The sequence below is a fragment of the Phasianus colchicus genome, chromosome 35 (assembly GCF_987193195.1).
Source record: "Phasianus colchicus chromosome 35, bPhaCol1.hap1.1, whole genome shotgun sequence".
Lineage (NCBI taxonomy): Eukaryota > Metazoa > Chordata > Aves > Galliformes > Phasianidae > Phasianus > Phasianus colchicus.
Window position 1 is genome coordinate 2,709,735 of NC_143470.1, and position 18,707 is coordinate 2,728,441.

General features: G+C 51.0%; 3 protein-coding genes across 18 annotated transcripts; 1 reads left to right on the forward strand and 2 right to left on the reverse strand.

The window, feature by feature from the left end:
- Nucleotides 1-1,353: 1,353 nt before the first annotated feature.
- Nucleotides 1,354-17,109, forward strand: LOC149913775 (P-selectin-like). Of its 2 annotated transcripts, XM_090129206.1 has the most exons (4): nt 1,354-1,405; nt 2,508-2,696; nt 15,839-15,878; nt 16,215-17,109. In XM_090129206.1, exons 1-4 carry the CDS (start codon nt 1,384-1,386, stop codon nt 16,420-16,422), a joined length of 459 nt encoding a protein of 152 aa, XP_089985332.1. In that variant the 5' UTR covers nt 1,354-1,383; the 3' UTR covers nt 16,423-17,109. The 2 variants fall into 2 exon arrangements, 1 of the variants encoding a protein (XP_089985332.1); XR_016461009.1 differs by lacking the exons at nt 1,354-1,405; nt 2,508-2,696; nt 16,215-17,109 and adding an exon at nt 14,002-14,091 and having other exon boundaries at nt 15,839-15,884.
- Nucleotides 1,394-10,131, reverse strand: LOC149913776 (uncharacterized). 13 transcript variants are annotated; one of them, XM_090129185.1, is made up of 22 exons: nt 9,831-10,131; nt 9,171-9,191; nt 9,042-9,062; nt 8,778-8,798; nt 8,249-8,269; nt 7,986-8,006; nt 7,857-7,877; nt 7,602-7,622; nt 7,338-7,358; nt 7,208-7,228; nt 6,944-6,964; nt 6,816-6,836; nt 6,551-6,571; nt 6,427-6,447; nt 6,156-6,176; nt 5,238-5,258; nt 4,182-4,202; nt 4,052-4,072; nt 3,788-3,808; nt 3,655-3,675; nt 3,390-3,410; nt 1,394-1,937 (listed from the first exon to the last, which is right to left on the reverse strand). In XM_090129185.1, exons 1-22 carry the CDS (start codon nt 9,970-9,972, stop codon nt 1,810-1,812), a joined length of 690 nt encoding a protein of 229 aa, XP_089985311.1. In that variant the 5' UTR covers nt 9,973-10,131; the 3' UTR covers nt 1,394-1,809. The 13 variants fall into 13 exon arrangements, with proteins under 13 accessions (XP_089985311.1, XP_089985313.1, XP_089985314.1 ...); XM_090129186.1 differs by lacking the exon at nt 1,394-1,937 and adding an exon at nt 1,945-2,536; XM_090129187.1 differs by lacking the exons at nt 8,249-8,269; nt 8,778-8,798.
- On the reverse strand, nt 10,228-14,934 carry LOC116241470 (myelin-oligodendrocyte glycoprotein-like). 3 transcript variants are annotated; one of them, XM_090129179.1, is made up of 11 exons: nt 14,370-14,934; nt 13,677-14,018; nt 13,144-13,251; nt 12,816-12,836; nt 12,431-12,451; nt 12,300-12,320; nt 12,053-12,073; nt 11,922-11,942; nt 11,667-11,687; nt 11,410-11,430; nt 10,228-10,375 (listed from the first exon to the last, which is right to left on the reverse strand). In XM_090129179.1, exons 1-11 carry the CDS (start codon nt 14,467-14,469, stop codon nt 10,293-10,295), a joined length of 780 nt encoding a protein of 259 aa, XP_089985305.1. In that variant the 5' UTR covers nt 14,470-14,934; the 3' UTR covers nt 10,228-10,292. The 3 variants fall into 3 exon arrangements, with proteins under 3 accessions (XP_089985305.1, XP_089985306.1, XP_089985307.1); XM_090129180.1 differs by lacking the exon at nt 10,228-10,375 and adding an exon at nt 11,034-11,169 and having other exon boundaries at nt 14,370-14,933; XM_090129181.1 differs by lacking the exons at nt 10,228-10,375; nt 11,667-11,687 and adding an exon at nt 11,034-11,169 and having other exon boundaries at nt 14,370-14,932.
- Nucleotides 17,110-18,707: the final 1,598 nt, after the last annotated feature.

The window sequence follows — 18,707 nt, forward strand, 5'->3', positions numbered from 1 at the left end:
GGGTCCCCATGTCCCATGGATGTCCCCATGGGTCCCCATTGGGATCTTCATGTCCCATTAGGGACATTGGGTCCCATTGGGTCCCATTAGGGTCTCCCATGTCCCATTGGGGTCCTCCATGTCCCTATATGTCCCCATGGGTCCCCATTGAGGTCCTCCATGTCCCATTGATGTCCCCATTGGTGTCCCCATGTCACCAACCGCTCTTCTAATGAACGTCTCCTACAAAAAGCCCCCAAAGACCCCCTTAACCACCCCAAATCCCATAACCCCCAACCCAACTGGCTCCCTCCATCCCAACCCCATTGCCCTCCACCCCAATGGAATCCCACCACCCCAAACCCCATCGCTGACCACCCACAGGTGTGGGGTTATGGGGTTGGGGTCAAAGGTAGGGTTGTTGGATTGGGGATATGGGGTTACGGGGTTGGAGTTATGGGATTGGGGTCAGGGTTGGAATTACGGGATTCGGGGTTATGGGGTCAGGGTTATGGGGTTATGGGGTCGGGGTTATGGGGTTGGAGTTATGAAATTATGGGGTTGGGGTTACGGAGTTATGGAGTCGGAGTTATGGGATTGGGGTCAGGGATGGAATTATGGGATTCGGGGTTATGGGGTCAGGGTTATGGGGCAGGGGGTTATGGGGTTGGAGTTATGGGATTGGGAGTTATGGGTTGGGGTTACGGAGTTATGGAGTCGGAGTTATGGGATTGGGGTCAGGGATGGAATTATGGGATTCAGGGTTACGGGGTCAGGGTTCCGGGGTTATGGGGCAGGGGGTTATGGGGTCGGGGTCAAGGTTAGGATCAGGGTCAGGGTTGGGGTTGTGGGATTGGAGTTATGGGGTTGGGGCTATGGGGTCAGGGTCAAAGGTAGGGTTATTAGATCGGGGACATAAGGTTATGGGGTTGGGGTTACGGGGTTATGGGTCAGGGATGTGGGATTGGAGCTATGGGGTTATAGGGATGGAATCGAGGGATTACGGGGTTGCAATTATGGAGTCATTGGCTCCGGGTTCTGGGGTTGGGGTTCTGGGGTTGGAGTTATAGGGTCTGACCCACACAGGGGGAGGGGGGGGAGCTGCTCTATAGGGGGAACGGGATGGAGACGCTCAGCCCCGCCCACCGCACTTAGCCCCGCCCCCAGCCTCGTCTCCATCCACCCCGCCGGAAGCCCCGCCCCCTGCTTTAAGCGCCCCCCCTCCTGCTTTAAGCCCCGCCCCCTCCCGCATCTCAGCCCCCGTTTGGGGGGGCCCCAAAATTCACGGAAAGAAAAAAAAAAGAATCCAATCATCCCGCGCTCCTCCCGGAAATTATCGGACCCCCCCCTTAAAAAAAATACATCATTATTTTTATTTCTCTCCGCCGTGGCACCTGGACCTCCATGGGGCAGCCCAGCAGATGCTGTGAGTTATGGGGGGGGCTGGGGGGCACATTGGGATCCTAAGGGGGGTATTGGGGTCCTAATAGAGGTTATAGGGGGTTATTGGGGTCCTAGTGGGTGCTGATGGGGGACTTGGGGCTGCTATGGGGACATGGACCGCCATGGGGCAGCCCAGCAGGTGCTGTGAGTTATGGGGGGGCCTATTGGGGGCTACTGGGGTCCTAAGGGGGGATATTGGCGTCCTAATGGGGTCTTAATGGGGGCTATTGGGGGTTATTGGGGTCTTAATGGGGGTTAGTGGGGGATTTGGGGCTGCTATGGGGACATGGACGGCTATGGGGCAGCCCAGCAGGTGCTGTCAGTTATGGGGGGGACTGGGGGGGGACATTGGGGTTCTTGGGGTTCCATGGGGTTCCATTGGTGTTATTAGGATTCCATGGGTTCCTCTGTGTTCCTTTGGGGTTCTTGGGGTTCCGTGGGCTCCATTGGTGTTATTGGGGTTCCTTGAGTCCCCCCGGGCTGCAGTGCGGACGTGCCCCAAGCTGCACCTGAGCCTGGAGAACGGTTCTATTGGGATTATTGGGGTTCCATGGGTTTCCATTGGGATTATTGGGGTTCCATGGGGTCCCATTCAGGTTCTTGGGGTTCCATTGGGGTTCTTGGGGTTCCATGGGGCTGCATTGGTGTTATTGGGTTTCCATTGGAATTATTGGGGTTCTTGGGGTTCCATGGGGTTCCATTGGGATTATTGGGATTATTGGGGTTCCATGGGGTTCCATTGGGTTCCATTGGGATTATTGGGGTTCTTGGGGTTGCATTGGGTTCCATTGGTGTTATTGGGGTTCCATTGGGTTCCATTGGGATTATTGGGGTTCTTGGGGTTGCATTGGGTTCCATTGGTGTTACTGGGGTTCCATGGGCTCCATTGGTGTTACTGGGGTTTCTGTGCCCCCCGGCTGCAGTGCGGATGTGCCCCAAGCTGCACCTGAGCCTGGAGAGTGGTTCTATTGGGATTTATGGGGTTCCATTGGGTTCTATTGGTGTTATTGGGTTTCCATTGGGGTTCTTGGGGTTCCATTGGGGTTCTTGGGGTTCCACGTGTCCCTTGTGCCCCCCGGCTGCAGTGCGGACGTGCCCCAAGCTGCACCTGAGCCTGGAGAACGGGCGCGCGGTGCCGCGGGGCACGGAGCGGGTCCCGGTCGAGGGGTCCTGGGCCGAGTACAGCTGCGACCCCGGGTTCCGCCTGGTGGGCAGCGCCCGCAGCGACTGCACCAAGAGCGGCCGCTGGAGCGACCCCAAACCCGTCTGCGAGCGTGAGTGGGGCGGGGGGGGGTCCTGGGGGGCATACAGGGTCCTGGGCGGATATGGGGGGGGGAATATGGGGGGATATGGGGTCCTGGGGGGAATGTGGAAGGATATGGGGGAGATATGGGGTCTTGGGGGAATATGGGGGGGATATGGGGTCCTGGGGGGGGAATGTGGGGTCCTGAGGGGAGATACAGGGTGCTGGGGGCAATATGGGGGGGAATATGGGGGGATTTGGGGTCTTGCGGGTTCCTGGCGGGGAATGTGGGGTCCTGGGGGGGGAATGTGGGGGGAATATGGGGGGAATGTGGGGTCCTGGGGAAGATATGGGGGTGGAATATGGAGGGATATGGCTCCTCCCACCCCATCCTCCTTCTCCTCAGGTTCCCTTCTTCCTTTTGGGGTCACTCCTGACTCCATTCTCCTTCCTCAGGACTCTTCCATCCCCACTCTCACTCCTCCTGTCCCCTTTTGGGGGCTCCTTCTGCCCTTTTTTTGGACCCCTCCACCCCATTTCTCTCTCCTTCCTTTTGGGGCTCCTTTTTTAGACCCCTGCATCCCATTCCTGTCTCTTCCTTTTGGGGTCTCTTCCTTTTGGGGTCTCCCCTCATTCTCTTGGCTTCACCTTTCCAAAGCTGCTCATTTCACGGCAGATGCCATGCGGAGACCCTGAATCCCTCAGAGTGGGGATGCAGACTTACCCAACGCTGCATATTCTGTCCCTGAAAAACAAAAGGAAAGGGAAATGCATGGTCAGAGGGAACACCTTCTCATCCCATGTCAAATCCCATAACCCAGACCCAAAACGTTTTGTTCTGGGAAGTGGCCAATGTCCACTTTTGTCCCAGGAAGGAATTAAACCAGAATGAAGGAAAAAATAAACCCAGAAGCAAGGGAGAATCAATCAGAGAGAACAGCTTCCCATGAGAGAACCCAAAGTTACTTGGTTTCAGAAAGAAAACTCACTCAGTATTCGAGCTTGTTCCTCTGCAAAAGAAAGGGGAAAGCAGAGCTGGTCAGAGGGACAGCTGCTCATCCCAATATCAGCTGATGCCTTGGGGAGTTTCTGAATTCCCTCAGAGTGGGGAAGGAGACTTACCCAACTCTGCATCTTTTCTCTCTGCAAAACGAAAGTAAAGGAAATGCGTGGTCAGAGGGAAACCTTCTCATCCCGTGTCAAATCCCATAACCCAGACCCCAAATCTGTTTCTTCTGGGAAGTGGCCAATGACCACTTTTGTCCCAGGAAGGAATTAAACCAGAATGAAGGAAAAAAGGAAACTCAGCAGCAAGGGAACCCAATCAAATGGAACAGCTTCCAACGGGAAGACCCAAGGTTATTTGGTTTGGGAAAGAAAACTCACTCAGTATTTCAGCTTGTTGTGCTGGAAAAGAAAGAGCAGAGCAGTGCAGGGTCAGAGGGGACAGCTGCTCATCCCATGGCTGATGCCTTGCAGAGACTCTGATTTCCTCAGGGTGGGGAAGGAGACTTACCCAACTCTGCATCTTTTCTCTCTGCAAAAGAAACGAAAGCAAAGGAAATGCATCGTCAGGGGGAAGACCTTCTCATCCCATGGCTGCCCCCATAACCCAGACCACAAATGTTTTTGTTCTGGGAAGTGGCCAATGAGCATTTTTGTCCCAGGAAGGAATTAAACCAGAATTAAGGAAAAAAATAAACCCCAATAGCAAGTTAGAATCAATCAGAGAGAACCACCACCCGTGAGAGAATCCAAAGTTACTTGGTTTGAGAAAGAAAACTCACTCAGTATTCCAGCCTGTTCCTCTGCAAAAGAAAGGGGAAAGCAGAGCTGGTCAGAGGGACAGCTGCTCATCCCATGGCTGATGCCTTGGGGAGTTTCTGAATTCCCTCAGAGTGAGGAAGGAGACTTACCCAACTCTGCATCTTTTCTCTCTGCAAAACGAAAGTAAAGGAAATGCATGGTCAGAGGGAAACCTTCTCATCCCGTGTCAAATCCCAGAACCCAGACCCCAAATCTGTTTCTTCTGGGAAGTGGCCAATGTCCACTTTTGTCCCAGGAAGGAATTAAACCAGAATGAAGGAAAAAAGGAAACTCAGCAGCAAGGGAACCCAATCAAATGGAACAGCTTCCAACGGGAAGACCCAAGGTTATTTGGTTTGGGAAAGAAAACTCACTCAGTATTTCAGCTTGCTGTGCTGGAAAAGAAAGAGCAGAGCAGTGCAGGGTCAGAGGGGAGAGCTGCTCATCCCATGGCTGATGCCTTGGGGAGACCTGAATTCCTCAGAGTGGGGAAGGACACTTACCCAACTCTGCATCTTTTCTCTCTGCAAAGAAAAGCAAAGGAGATGCATGGTCAGAGGGAAACCTTCTCATCCCGTGTCAAATCCCATAACCCAGACCCAAATCTCGTCGTTCTGGGAAGTGGCCAATGTCCACTTTTGTCCCAGGAAGGAATTAAACCAGAATGAAGGAAAAAAATAAACCCAGAAGCAAGGGAGAATCAATCAGAGAGAACAGCTTCCCGTGAGAGAACCCAAAGTTACTTGGTTTGAGAAAGAAAACTCACTCAGTGCTTCAGCTTGTTGTGCTGGAAAAGAAAGAGCAGAGCAGTGCACGGTCAGAGGGGACAGCTGCTCATCCCATGGCTGATGCCAATTTGGGGAGACCCTGAATTCCTCCGGGTGGGGAAGGACACTTACCCAACTCTGCATCTTTTTCCTCTGCAAAAGAAAAGAAAGGCAGTGCAAAATCAGAGGAAACATCTCCTCCTCCCATGTCAAACCCCACAGCCGGATCCCAAATATTTTGTTCTGGGAAGTGGCCAAAGACCACTTTGGTCCCAGGAAGGAATTAAACAAGAATGAAGGAAAAAAATAAAGCCCAATAGCAAGGGATAATCAATCAGAGAGAACAGCTTCCCATGCGAGAACCCAAAGTTACTTGGTTTGAGAAAGGAAACTCACTCAGTGCTTCAGCTTGTTGTGCTGGAAAAGAAAGAGCAGAGCAGTGCAGGGTCAGAGGGGACAGCTGCTCATCCCATGGCTGATGCCTTGGGGAGACCCTGAATTCCCTCACTTTGAGAAAGGACACTTACCCAACACTGCTTCTTTTCTCTCTGCAAAACAAAAGCAAAGGAAATGCATGGTCAGAGGGAAACCTCCTCATCCCATGGCTGCTCCCATATCCCAGACCCCAAATCTTGTTCTGGGAAGTGGCCAATGAGCACTTTGGTCCCAGGAAGGAATTAAACCAAAATGAAGGAAAAAAGGAAACTCAGCAGCAAAGGAACCCAATCAAAGGGAACAGCTTCCAACGGGAAGACCCAAGGTTATTTGGTTTGGGAAAGAAAACTCACTCAGTGTTTCTGCTTGTTGTGCTGGAAAAGAAAGAGCAGAGCAGTGCAGGGTCAGAGGGGAGAGCTGCTCATCCCATGGCTGATGCCTTGGGGAGACCTGAATTCGTCAGAGTGAGGAAGGACACTTACCCAACTCTGCATCTTTTCTCTCTGCAAAAGAAACGAAAGCAAAGGAAATGCATCGTCAGGAGGAAGACCTTCTCATCCCATGGCTGCCCCCATAACCCAGACCACAAATGTTTTTGTTCTGGGAAGTGGCCAATGAGCATTTTTGTCCCAGGAAGGAATTAAACCAGAATGAAGGAAAAAAATAAACCCCAATAGCAAGGGAGAATCAATCAGAGAGAACCACCACCCGTGAGAGAATCCAAAGTTACTTGGTTTGAGAAAGGAAACTCACTCAGTGCTTCAGCTTGTTGTGCTGGAAAACAAAGAGCAGTGCATGGTCAGAGGGACAGCTGCTCATCCCATGGCTGATGCCTTGGGGAGACCCTGAATCCCTCAGAGTGGGGATGCAGACTTACCCAACGCTGCATATTCTGTCCCTGAAAAACAAAAGGAAAGGGAAATGCATGGTCAGAGGGAACACCTTCTCATCCCATGTCAAATCCCATAACCCAGACCCAAAACGTTTTGTTCTGGGAAGTGGCCAATGTCCACTTTTGTCCCAGGAAGGAATTAAACCGGAATGAAGGAAAAAATAAACCCAGAAGCAAGGGAGAATCAATCAGAGAGAACAGCTTCCCATGATAGAACGCAAAGTTATTTGGTTTGAGAAAGAAAACTCACTCATTATTCCAGCTTGTTCCTCTGCAAAAGAAAGGGGAAAGCAGAGCTGGTCAGAGGGACAGCTGCTCATCCCATGGCTGATGCCTTGCAGAGACTCTGATTTCCTCAGGTTGGGGAAGGAGACTTACCCAACGCTGCATCTTTTCTCTCTGCAAAATGAAAGTAAAGGAAATGCGTGGTCAGAGGGAAACCTTCTCATCCCGTGTCAAATCCCATAACCCAGACCCCAAATGTTTTTGTTCTGGGAAGTGGCCAATGACCACTTTTGTCCCAGGAAGGAATTAAACCAAAATGAAGGAAAAAAGGAAACTCAGCAGCAAGGGAACCCAATCAAATGGAACAGCTTCCAACGGGAAGACCCAAGGTTATTTGGTTTGGGAAAGAAAACTCACTCAGTGTTTCAGCTTGTTGTGCTGGAAAAGAAAGAGCAGAGCAGTGCAGGGTCAGAGGGGAGAGCTGCTCATCCCATGGCTGATGCCTTGCAGAGACTCTGATTTCCTCAGAGTGAGGAAGGAGACTTACCCAACTCTGCATCTTTTCTCTCTGCAAAAGAAAAGAAAGGCAGTGCAAAATCAGAGGAAACATCTCCTCCTCCCATGTCAAACCCCACAGCCGGATCCCAAATATTTTGTTCTGGGAAGTGGCCAAAGACCACTTTGGTCCCAGGAAGGAATTAAACCACAATGAAGGAAAAAAATAAACCCCAATATCTAGGGATAATCAATCAGAGAGAACAGCTTCCCATGAGAGAACCCAACGTTACTTGGTTTGAGAAAGAAAACTCACTCCTTGCTTCAGCTTGTTGTGCTGGAAAAGAAAAAGCAGTGCATGGTCAGAGGGGACAGCTGCTCATCCCATGGCTGCCCCCATAACCCTGACCACAGATCTTTGTATTCTGTAAGTGGCCAATGGCCACTTTGGTCTTAAGAAGGAATCTTACTGACATGGCGGAAGAAGCAAACACCATAGGAACAAATGATTACAGAGAACGGCTTCCCGTGGGAAGAACCTCAGTACTTTGATATGTGGAAGAAAACTCACCGCCTGTCAGAGCTTGAGCGGCTGGAAAAGAAAGAGCAGAGCAGTGCAGGGTCAGAGGGGAGAGCTGCTCATCCCACGGCTGATGCCTTGGGGAGACCTGAATTCCTCAGAGTGGGGAAAGAGACTTACCCAACTCTGCATCTTTTTTCTCTGCAAAGAAAAGCAAAGGAGATGCATGGTCAGAGGGAAACCTTCTCATCCCGTGTCAAATCCCATAACCCAGACCCAAATCTCGTCGTTCTGGGAAGTGGCCAATGTCCACTTTTGTCCCAGGAAGGAATTAAACCAGAATGAAGGAAAAAAATAAACCCAGAAGCAAGGGAGAATCGATCAGAGAGAAGAGCTTCCCATGAGAGAACCCAAAGTTACTTGGTTTGAGAAAGGAAACTCACTCAGTATTTCAGCTTGTTGTGCTGGAAAAGAAAGAGCAGAGCAGTGCAGGGTCAGAGGGGACAGCTGCTCATCCCATGGCTGATGCCTTGGGGAGACCTGAATTCCTCAGAGTGAGGAAGGACACTTACCCAACTCTGCATCTTTTCTCTCTGCAAAAGAAACGAAAGCAAAGGAAATGCATCGTCAGGGGGAAGACCTTCTCATCCCATGGCTGCCCCCATAACCCAGACCACAAATGTTTTTGTTCTGGGAAGTGGCCAATGAGCATTTTTGTCCCAGGAAGGAATTAAACCAGAATGAAGGAAAAAAATAAACCCCAATAGCAAGGGAGAATCAATCAGAGAGAAGAGCTTCCCGTGAGAGAATCCAAAGTTACTTGGTTTGAGAAAGAAAACTCACTCAGTATTCCAGCTTGTTCCTCTGCAAAAGAAAGGGGAAAGCAGAGCTGGTCAGAGGGACAGCTGCTCATCCCATGGCTGATGCCTTGGGGAGTTTCTGAATTCCCTCAGAGTGAGGAAGGAGACTTACCCAACTCTGCATCTTTTCTCTCTGCAAAACGAAAGTAAAGGAAATGCATGGTCAGAGGGAAACCTTCTCATCCCGTGTCAAATCCCAGAACCCAGACCCCAAATCTGTTTCTTCTGGGAAGTGGCCAATGTCCACTTTTGTCCCAGGAAGGAATTAAACCAGAATGAAGGAAAAAAGGAAACTCAGCAGCAAGGGAACCCAATCAAATGGAACAGCTTCCAACGGGAAGACCCAAGGTTATTTGGTTTGGGAAAGAAAACTCACTCAGTGCTTCAGCTTGTTGTGCTGGAAAAGAAAGAGCAGAGCAGTGCAGGGTCAGAGGGGAGAGCTGCTCATCCCATGGCTGATGCCTTGGGGACACCTGAATTCCTCAGAGTGGGGAAGGACACTTACCCAACTCTGCATCTTTTCTCTCTGCAAAGAAAAGCAAAGGAGATGCATGGTCAGAGGGAAACCTTCTCATCCCGTGTCAAATCCCATAACCCAGACCCAAATCTCGTCGTTCTGGGAAGTGGCCAATGTCCACTTTTGTCCCAGGAAGGAATTAAACCAGAATGAAGGAAAAAAATAAACCCCAATAGCAAGGGAGAATCAATCAGAGAGAACAGCTTCCCATGAGAAAACCCAAAGTTATTTGGTTTGAGAAAGAAAACTCACTCAGTGCTTCAGCTTGTTGTGCTGTAAAAGAAAGAGCAGAGCAGTGCAGGGTCAGAGGGGAGAGCTGCTCATCCCATGGCTGATGCCAATTTGGGGAGACCTGAATTCCTCAGCATGGGGAAGGAGACTTACCCAACTGTGCATCTTTTTTCTCTGCAAAAGAAAAGAAAGGCAGTGCAAAATCAGAGGAAACATCTCCTCCTCCCATGTCAAACCCCACAGCCGGATCCCAAATATTTTGTTCTGGGAAGTGGCCAAAGACCACTTTGGTCCCAGGAAGGAATTAAACCACAATGAAGGAAAAAAATAAACCCCAATATCTAGGGATAATCAATCAGAGAGAACAGCTTCCCATGAGAGAACCCAACGTTACTTGGTTTGAGAAAGGAAACTCACTCAGTGCTTCAGCTTGTTGTGCTGGAAAAGAAAGAGCAGAGCAGTGCAGGGTCAGAGGGGACAGCTGCTCATCCCATGGCTGATGCCATGGGGAGACCCTGAATTCCTCAGAGTGAGGAAGGAGACTTACCCAACGCTGCATCTTTTTCCTCTGCAAAACAAAAGCAAAGGAAATGCATGGTCAGAGGGAAACCTTCTCATCCCATGGCTGCTCCCATAACCCAGACCCCAAATCTGTTTCTTCTGGGAAGTGGCCAATGTCCACTTTTGTCCCAGGAAGGAATTAAACCAGAATGAAGGAAAAAAGGAAACTCAGCAGCAAGGGAACCCAATCAAAGGGAACAGCTTCCAACGGGAAGACCCAAGGTTATTTGGTTTGGGAAAGAAAACTCACTCAGTATTTCTGCTTGTTGTGCTGGAAAAGAAAGAGCAGAGCAGTGCAGGGTCAGAGGGGAGAGCTGCTCATCCCATGGCTGATGCCTTGGGGAGACCCTGAATTCCTCCAGGTGGGGAAGGAGACTTACCCAACTCTGCATCTTTTCTCTCTGCAAAAGAAACGAAAGCAAAGGAAATGCATCGTCAGGAGGAAGACCTTCTCATCCCATGGCTGCCCCCATAACCCAGACCACAAATGTTTTTGTTCTGGGAAGTGGCCAATGAGCATTTTTGTCCCAGGAAGGAATTAAACCAGAATTAAGGAAAAAAATAAACCCCAATAGCAAGTTAGAATCAATCAGAGAGAACCACCACCCGTGAGAGAATCCAAAGTTACTTGGTTTGAGAAAGAAAACTCACTCAGTATTCCAGCCTGTTCCTCTGCAAAAGAAAGGGGAAAGCAGAGCTGGTCAGAGGGACAGCTGCTCATCCCATGGCTGATGCCTTGGGGAGTTTCTGAATTCCCTCAGAGTGAGGAAGGACACTTACCCAACTCTGCATCTTTTCTCTCTGCAAAAGAAAAGAAAGGCAGTGCAAAATCAGAGGAAACATCTCCTCCTCCCATGTCAAACCCCACCGCCGGATCCCAAATATTTTGTTCTGGGAAGTGGCCAAAGACCACTTTGGTCCCAGGAAGGAATTAAACCACAATGAAGGAAAAAAATAAACCCCAATATCTAGGGATAATCAATCAGAGAGAACAGCTTCCCATGCGAGAACCCAACGTTACTTGGTTTGAGAAAGGAAACTCACTCAGTGTTTCAGCTTGTTGTGCTGGAAAAGAAAGAGCAGAGCAGTGCAGGGTCAGAGGGGAGAGCTGCTCATCCCATGGTAGACACTCTGGAGTGACCCTGAATTCCTCAGAGTGGGGATGCAGACTTACCCAACTCTGCATCTTTTCTCTCTGCAAAAAAAAAGCAAAGGGAATACATGGTCACAGGGGGCGATTTCTCATCCCATGGCTACTTCCATAACACAGACCCCAAATCTTTTTGTTCTGGGAAGTGGCCAATGACCCCTCTGGTCTTAAGAAGCAATTTTGCTTACTTGGAGGAAGAAGCAAACACAAAAGCAACTGATGATCAGAGAGAACAGCTTCCCATGGGAAGACCCAAGGTTATTTGGTTTGAGAAAGAAAACTCACTCAGTGCTTCAGCTTGTTGTGCTGGAAAAGAAAGCAGAGCAGAGCACGGTCAGAGGGGACAGCTGCTCATCCCATGGCTATACCCAGAACCCTGACCACAGATCTTTGTATTCTATAAGTAGCCAATGGCCACTTTGGTCTTAGAAGGAATAAATCTAGTCTGAAGGAAAAAGCAATCCCAATAGCAATTGATAATCAGAGAGAACAGCTTCCCATGAGAGAACCCAAAGTTATTTGATTTGAGAAAGAAAACTCACCCAGTGCTTCAGCTTGTTGTGCTGTAAAAGAAAAAGCAGTGCACGGTCAGAGGGGAGAGCTGCTCATCCCATGGCTGCCCCCATAACCCTGACCACAGATCTTTGTATTCTGTAAGTGGCCAATGGCCACTTTGGTCTTAAGAAGGAATCTTACTGACATGGCGGAAGAAGCAAACACCATAGGAACAAATGATTACAGAGAACGGCTTCCCGTGGGAAGAACCTCAGTACTTTGATATGTGGAAGAAAACTCACCGCCTGTCAGAGCTTGAGCGGCTGGAAAAGAAAGAGCAGAGCAGTGCAGGGTCAGAGGGGACAGCTGCTCATCCCATGGCTGATGCCTTGGGGAGACCCTGAATTCCCTCACTTTGAGAAAGGACACTTACCCAACACTGCTTCTTTTCTCTCTGCAAAACAAAAGCAAAGGAAATGCATGGTCAGAGGGAAACCTCCTCATCCCATGGCTGCTCCCATAACCCAGACCCCAAATCTTGTTCTGGGAAGTGGCCAATGACCACTTTGGTCTTAAGAAGGAATTTTACACAATAGCAAACACAATAGCAACTGATGATCAGAGTGAACCGCTTCCCATGGGAAGAACTTAAGTACTTTGATTTGTGAAAGAGAACTCACCCTCTGTCAAAGCTTGATCCGCTGGAAAAGAAAGAGCAGAGCAGTGCACGGTCAGAGGGGACAGCTGCTCATCCCATGGCTGATGCCTTGGGGAGACCCTGAATTCCCTCAGAGTGAGGAAGGACACTTACCCAACAATGTGTCTTTTTTCTCTGCAAAATAGAAGCAAAGAAAATGTATGCTCAGAGGGAGCACCTTCTCATCCCATGGCTGCTCCCTCCCCCCGACCTTAACCCTTTTGATATCTGAAGAGGACCGTGGCCGCTTTGATCCCAAGAAAGAATTAAACCAATAGGAAGAAACCGATTGGGCAAAAGTTTTGCAAATGGATGAGTCAGGATGCACACATCCAATTACCGCATTTCCTCCCATAACCCCTGTTCATCTCACACTACAACACATCCCAAGGCCCCAAAGATCCCATGGTCCCAACCCGTCACATAAACCCAGCACTCTGCAGTCTTCTATCAGCTCCATTAAAGGGACTTTGGTGGGGAAGGGGCTGGAAGGACTCACTCAGCTCTTTGATCTGTGCAGCTGCAAAACAAAGCAGAGGAAGAGGTGGTGAGCAGGGCAGCTTGGTTTGTGGGGACGTCTGCAGAGGGTCTGGACCTTTCCACCTGCCCCACAGTCCATCCAAGTTCCTACCTTTCCACCCTTCCTTTTTCCCTTCCTTCGTTCCCAAGAAGAAAGGCAAACATTATTTAATGACCCTGGGAATCCCAGTAAAAATCTCCCATCCTCCTCCCGTGTGCCTCCACGGATCAGAGCTCAGCACCACCCCGACCATCCCTGTCCCTGCACAACACCTCCCTGTGCTCCATCCCCTCCACTCTCAGCTCACCTTGCTTTCTGTAGAGAAAAACAATGATGACAGCAAATGACCCAACCAGAAGTGTGATGACCACAGCCAGAGCCACCTTCCAGGGATGGACGATTTGAGAAAAGGGATCTGAAAAAGCATCAGGACAAGGGTTCCTTTTCCATTGCCATATGTGGGAAAAGCGAGACTCGGACTTCTTGAGATCGCAAAACCAGAAGGGGCAGCAAGCAGGGAGCAGTGACACACAATGGCAGCGTGCCCAGCTTGGCACAGGTGGAGGAGCTGCTGAGCATCCTGTGCCCACTGCCACTGAGACATGAAGAAACCCATCCCAGAAACCCAGCCCACCCACCTCATTCATGCAGATCCATCCCCAAATCACACCGTGCACCCACTCCAACTCGTGCATCTCATGGAGCAGTTCAGCCCCGACCTCTTCCAAAGGCTGCTGTCATTCAGCTCTCCAAGCATGGATGTGAGGATGAGGATGGACAGAGGTGGGGGTGGGACACACAAACCCAGGGACAGCTGGAGGCGTCACCCCAGCCACTGACCTGACACCTCCAGGTTCACCACGGCTTCTGCATAATTGTCACCATCTTCCACAGTGCAGCTGTACGAGCCACTATCAGAGGATCTCACAGCAGTGATGCGCAGATCCAGGTTTCCATCAGAGAGACCATCTCTGAGCAGTTCTGTCCTCCCTTTATATTCCTCCATCTGCTCCAGGTCCACTCCATTTTGGTAGTGATGCACAAAACCAGAGGACCGGTGCTGGATCCATCTGATGTCTGAGCTCCAAGCATCCTTGCACGGGGACAAGTGGCAGCGCAGCACGACGTCCTGTCCCACGTTGGCAGTGACATGGAGGCTTGGTGCCACCACCCTGAGCTGGGCTGGGCAATGAGAAGGCATGGAGAGATGGTGAGATGGTGGCTGTGTGAATGTGGGGGCATGGAGCGGCACAGGGTGAGTTGGTGTGTGCTCCATCCCATGTAAAAGCACTGGAGAGGGAGCAGGAGGGCGTGGGGAAGGATTTGTGTGGGTGGGAGCCCACTGACAATGTGTGGTGGAGGTGAAGAAGAGCCAGAAATTCTACCCCAAATGGCGCATTTCATGATACACTCAAAGCGAAAGTGAAAGCCAAGTGTGTCTGGGTGCTGGGCTTGGGCCTGGCCTGCCCCATGGCCGCTCCCCACCCCACAGCAACACCTCTGCCAGGCACAGCAGCCCCACAGGACCCCTACCTGATCCCAGGTGCAGGAGGTGCAGAGCCACGAGATAAGGCAGGAGGGTCCTCCAGGGGAGGGCGAAAGTGGGGTGGTTGCAGCCCAATATGGAGTGCATCTGTGCTGGAGAAGAGGAGGGGGAAAGGAACTGGGGAGAGAGAGGAGGGAGACTGAGAAGGGGATGATGGAGCAGATGTGAAAGAAGATGGGTAAAAAATGAGTAAGAAATGAGAGAAGAAGATAGGGGAAGGAGGTGGGGGAAGAAGACTGGGGACAGAGGTGGAGAAGGAGGCTGGAAAAGATGGGGAAGGAGATCTGGAAAGGAGATGTGGAAGAAGTTCAGAAAGAGAGAGGAAGAGAGAGGAGAAGAGAGGGACCCAGAGGGTTACAGCCACCAGAGCAGGAGGGGATGGGGTCAGTCCAACATGAGTTCCATGAGCACAGCCACCACCGCCTTGGGCAGTGCCAGTGCTCCTCACAGGCTGTGGGGCAGAGCAGGTGACCCCCCGGAGATTTCCCCTACAAGGAGCCCCACAGAGAGAGAATTCCCTCACCTGAGCTGCAGGAAATATGTGGCCATACCCTGCTTGTCCTACCTTTGCCCAGCTCCAAGGTTCAGTAGGAGGAACTTGGCCATGGATCAATGTGGGCAAAGGTTGGAGATCATTAACCACACCTCATTGCAGTTTTGTGCACAGCCCTGGGGCTCTGCATCCACCAGGATCATGGACCCAGGAGAAGCACTGACATGGCACAGGGGAAAGCTGCAGGCTGCGCTCCATGATCTTGCTCTGAGCTATGCCCTAGTTGTGATTGTTTATTGGTCAGCAGGGATTTTTAAGTTAATCAACCATTAAAGCAGAAATTAATAAATGTTTACCTCTGTGACACCCCCACAGCCACTCTTCCCATGCTGAGGGCTTTGTGGGTCAAGGAAGTGTTTGTGGGGAAGGTGGGCGATCGCTGTGTGCACTGAGTGCATGGAATCTGGATTCCTGTGATTAAGGAGAGCTGCAATGGCGGGGAGTGAAAGGGGGAGGGCCGTCCTGTGGGATGTGTGCTGGAAGAATGTTAGGCTCCAAGCTTGTTCAGCAGCTCCCCCCTGAGCCATAAGCTGCTGGATGAGCTCTTGGTCAATGGTTACCATCAGCACAGTGGAATGAGGAACACACGTGGCTGAAGCACCAGGAGGAACCTTTAGGGCTGTTGTTTCTTTGTGCATCCAATGTGAGTGATGGGGGTCCTTGTGGAGGAGAGTCCCTCCTGCTGTGGAGGGTCAGCTCTGAAATGCAGGGCTGTTCTCATAGCACTGGGATGGGACACAGAGGGCTGTGGTTGGTGCTCCCGCATTGAGGAAGGTAGGTGTGTTATATTTAAGTTATTATAACTGCTATAATTATAGATATTTTTTTTTTTTTTAGTGTTCGTTTTCTGATTTTCTTATTTTTGTGTATTTTTGTGTATTAATTTTGTTTCTTCCTTTTTAGCTTACTGCAGGCAGCCTTGTTCTGCTGGGAAAGCAGCACATGGTGAGACGGGTCGGCTTGTTTTCCGATAGAGCCCACATTGCTTTGGTTCCAGCATGGAGACTCAGCCTGTTCTGTGGAACCAAACCCCAGATAACTGATAACAGATTACCATCAGCAGGCATGCTTTATTATATCGTGACAGAGAAGAGCAGTGTTAACACCCAAAGCCATTTTTCACTTTGCTTCTGCATGCATGCTTCTATTTCCAAAAGCGCTACACATTCATTAGATGCCCACAAAGCCTGATACATGGTCATATTATTTCCCAAAATGTCCATCCCTTTTCCAGGATCTCTGTGTCCTTCCTTGCTTTCTATGGTTTCTTTCTTCCAATTGGATTTGAGTTGGAGGTCGCACATCCTGAGTTCGGTGGTTGCTGTGGCAGCTTTGGCTCACAGAACTGCAGTTCTGTGTTCTCACTCAGAACAAACTCTGGCTCCACTTGTTTCAGTGTGGGTTTCCTTGCTTGCTTGGAGTTATCCTGGTTTTGGCATCCTGTGCAATCAGCAGTCTGTGAAGCGCAACTCCTGTGGTTACCGTGAGGCGCAGTTCATCTCTCAATCCTGTTCCTTAGCTGGTTTTCCTGGAACAGAAAGAGGAAAGCAACGGACGCTGAGGTGGGACAGCATCACCCCAGCCACTGACCTGACACCTCCAGGTCCACCACGGCTTCTGCATAATTGTCACCATCTTCCACAGCACAGCTGTACAAGCCACTATCAGAGGATCTCACAGCAGAGATGCGCAGATCCAGGTTTCCATCAGAGAGACCATCTCTGAGCAGTTCTGTCCTCCCTTTATATTCCGCCATCTGCTCCAGGTCGATTCCATCTTGGTAGTGGTGCACAAAACCAGAGGACCGGTGCTGGATCCATCTGATGTCCCAGCTCCAAGCATCCTTGCACGGGGACAAGTGGCAGCGCAGCACAACGTCCTGTCCAACGACGGCAGTGACATGGAGGCTCGGTGCCACCACCCTGAGCTGGGCTGGGCAATGATAAGACACAGAGAGACAGCGAGATGGTGGCTGTGTGAATGTGGGGTCAGGGAGCGGCACAGGGTGAGTTGGTGTGTGCTCCATGCCATGTAAAAGCACTGGAGAGGGAGCAGGAGGGAGTGGGGAAGGATTTGTGTGGGTGGGAGCCCACTGACAACGTGTGGTGGAGGTGGAGAGGAGACAGGAATTCTACCCAAAATCACACGTTTCATGGAATAAAAGTGAAAGTGAAAGCCAAGTGTGTCCGAGGGTCCGAATCGCAGCCAAACCCCGCAGCAAAGCAGCTCTGTGGAGCTGGGGGCAGCCGTGCAGCCGTGCCATCCGCCTGCCCAGCATTGAGGAAGCTCTGATAGGGGTGGGAGGAAGGAAGCAGGGAGTGCAACCAATGGGACGGGAAACGGAGCAGAGCATCTGAAGGGCTGGGTGCTTGTTGGAGACAGCCTTGTAGGTGGGACTCGAACTCAGAGACGGGATTGCAGTGAGACTCGAACTCAGCTGTTCATCACGGAGCTTTATTAGATCAGACTCTGCTGCAACAGCAGGGTTGGGTCACTTCTAGCAAGTGTCCCCAGACCCAACATACACACAGGGTATTTATACACTTTTTCAGGGGTGACTTCATAGCAAAAAGGGGGAATAACAACGTGCTCATCGTCCCTTTTGGTTCCTTCCATAACACATTGTCCTCGTTCGTCATGCCTCAGGTCATCTGAATTCTTTACCTTAATTCTCTGAAAAGACACGTGCACCTACTCTTATCTAATAGCCAAAATCTCTGCTCAAGCATTTCAGCACTCGTTTCTCATCTATTCTTACCCTGACAATTCTAAGATCTTGATTTATTTGTTGATTAGTGACCCTACCATGGTCACGGACGGGGCTATACAGGGGTAAATGAGCAGCGTATGTTGCAAACTCAGCGTAAACCTTGCAGTTTCTTCACCAGTGCTGCAGGTAACACAGCAGGGGTGCAGACAGGGGGTGATGATCTGCCCTCCAGCAGTCAGACGGGAGGAGGAGAGAAGTGAAGCTGGGGGATCCGAGCGGCAACGCGGCGCGGCAGTGGGTTATGCCAAGCAGGAATTGCTTTAACGCAGCGCTGGGAGCTCAGGGGGTCGCTGCACCCATTGTGCACCCCGAGGGGAGCAGCGGCCGCAGGGCTGTGGGCGCTGTGTGCGCGTAGCCAGGGCATTTCTGAGACATCGGCCGCACGCTGTGTGTCACAAAACATGGGAGGGTCTCTGTGCCCATCTGGTGAGAGCTGGATGAAGGCCCGCAGCCGTCCTCACAAAAGCTCGGAGTCGTTCCTCGCTGTGTAACTTGGAGGGGGGAACCCAAATGGGCCTCTGCTGTGCTGAGCTGAGCTGAAGCATCTGCTCTGTGTCCTTATAAAGACGGAGACACCAGCATCCATCCCTCTGTTGTGGTTATGTGACAGCACGTTCTCCTGGCCTCGCTCCCAGGGCGCTGACCTCTCCGGTTGCGCAGGGAAGCTGTGGATTCCCCACCCCTGGAGGTGTTTCAGGCCATAGGATGTGGCTCTGGGCAGCCTGGGCTGCTGGTTGCGACCCTGCACGTGGTGGGGGGTTAGGGCTGCTGATGCAGGATTATGGCCTGGAGCAGCTGGGAGAGGTGGGAGCTCTGAGCCGTGCCCAAGGTGCGATGGTTTCTTTGGTCAGCAGGGGTTTTAACTAACTGACCATTAGTGCAGAAATTAAATAACGTTTGCCCTGTGACACCCCCACAGCCCCTCTTCCCATGGTGGGGGGCTGCGGGGACCAGGAAGGGTTTGTGGGGAAGGTGGGCGATGGCTGGGCGCACTCAGTGCGT

Bases quoted from the DNA above. Each gene is read 5' to 3' on its own strand.
- LOC149913775 (XM_090129206.1), top strand. From the start codon at position 1,384: ATGGGGCAGCCCAGCAGATGCT. The intron at 1,406-2,507 runs GTGAGTTATGGG...CCCCGGCTGCAG, and splicing joins GGGGCAGCCCAGCAGATGCT to TGCGGACGTGCCCCAAGCTG. The intron at 2,697-15,838 runs GTGAGTGGGGCG...CTTCCTTTTTAG, and splicing joins CCCCAAACCCGTCTGCGAGC to CTTACTGCAGGCAGCCTTGT.
- LOC149913776 (XM_090129185.1), bottom strand. From the start codon at position 9,972: ATGCAGCGTTGGGTAAGTCTCCTTCCTCACTCTGAGGAATTCAGGGTC. The intron at 7,623-7,856 runs GTGAGTTTTCTT...TTTCTTTTCCAG, and splicing joins CGCTCAAGCTCTGACAGGCG to CACAACAAGCTGAAGCAAGG. The intron at 6,177-6,426 runs GTGAGTTTCCTT...TTTCTTTTGCAG, and splicing joins ACAACAAGCTGAAGCACTGA to AGAGAAAAGATGCAGAGTTG.
- LOC116241470 (XM_090129179.1), bottom strand. From the start codon at position 14,469: ATGCACTCCATATTGGGCTGCAACCACCCCACTTTCGCCCTCCCCTGG. The intron at 12,321-12,430 runs GTAAGTGTCCTT...TTTCTTTTCCAG, and splicing joins GAAAAAAGACACATTGTTGG to CGGATCAAGCTTTGACAGAG. The intron at 12,074-12,299 runs GTGAGTTCTCTT...TTTGTTTTGCAG, and splicing joins GGATCAAGCTTTGACAGAGG to AGAGAAAAGAAGCAGTGTTG.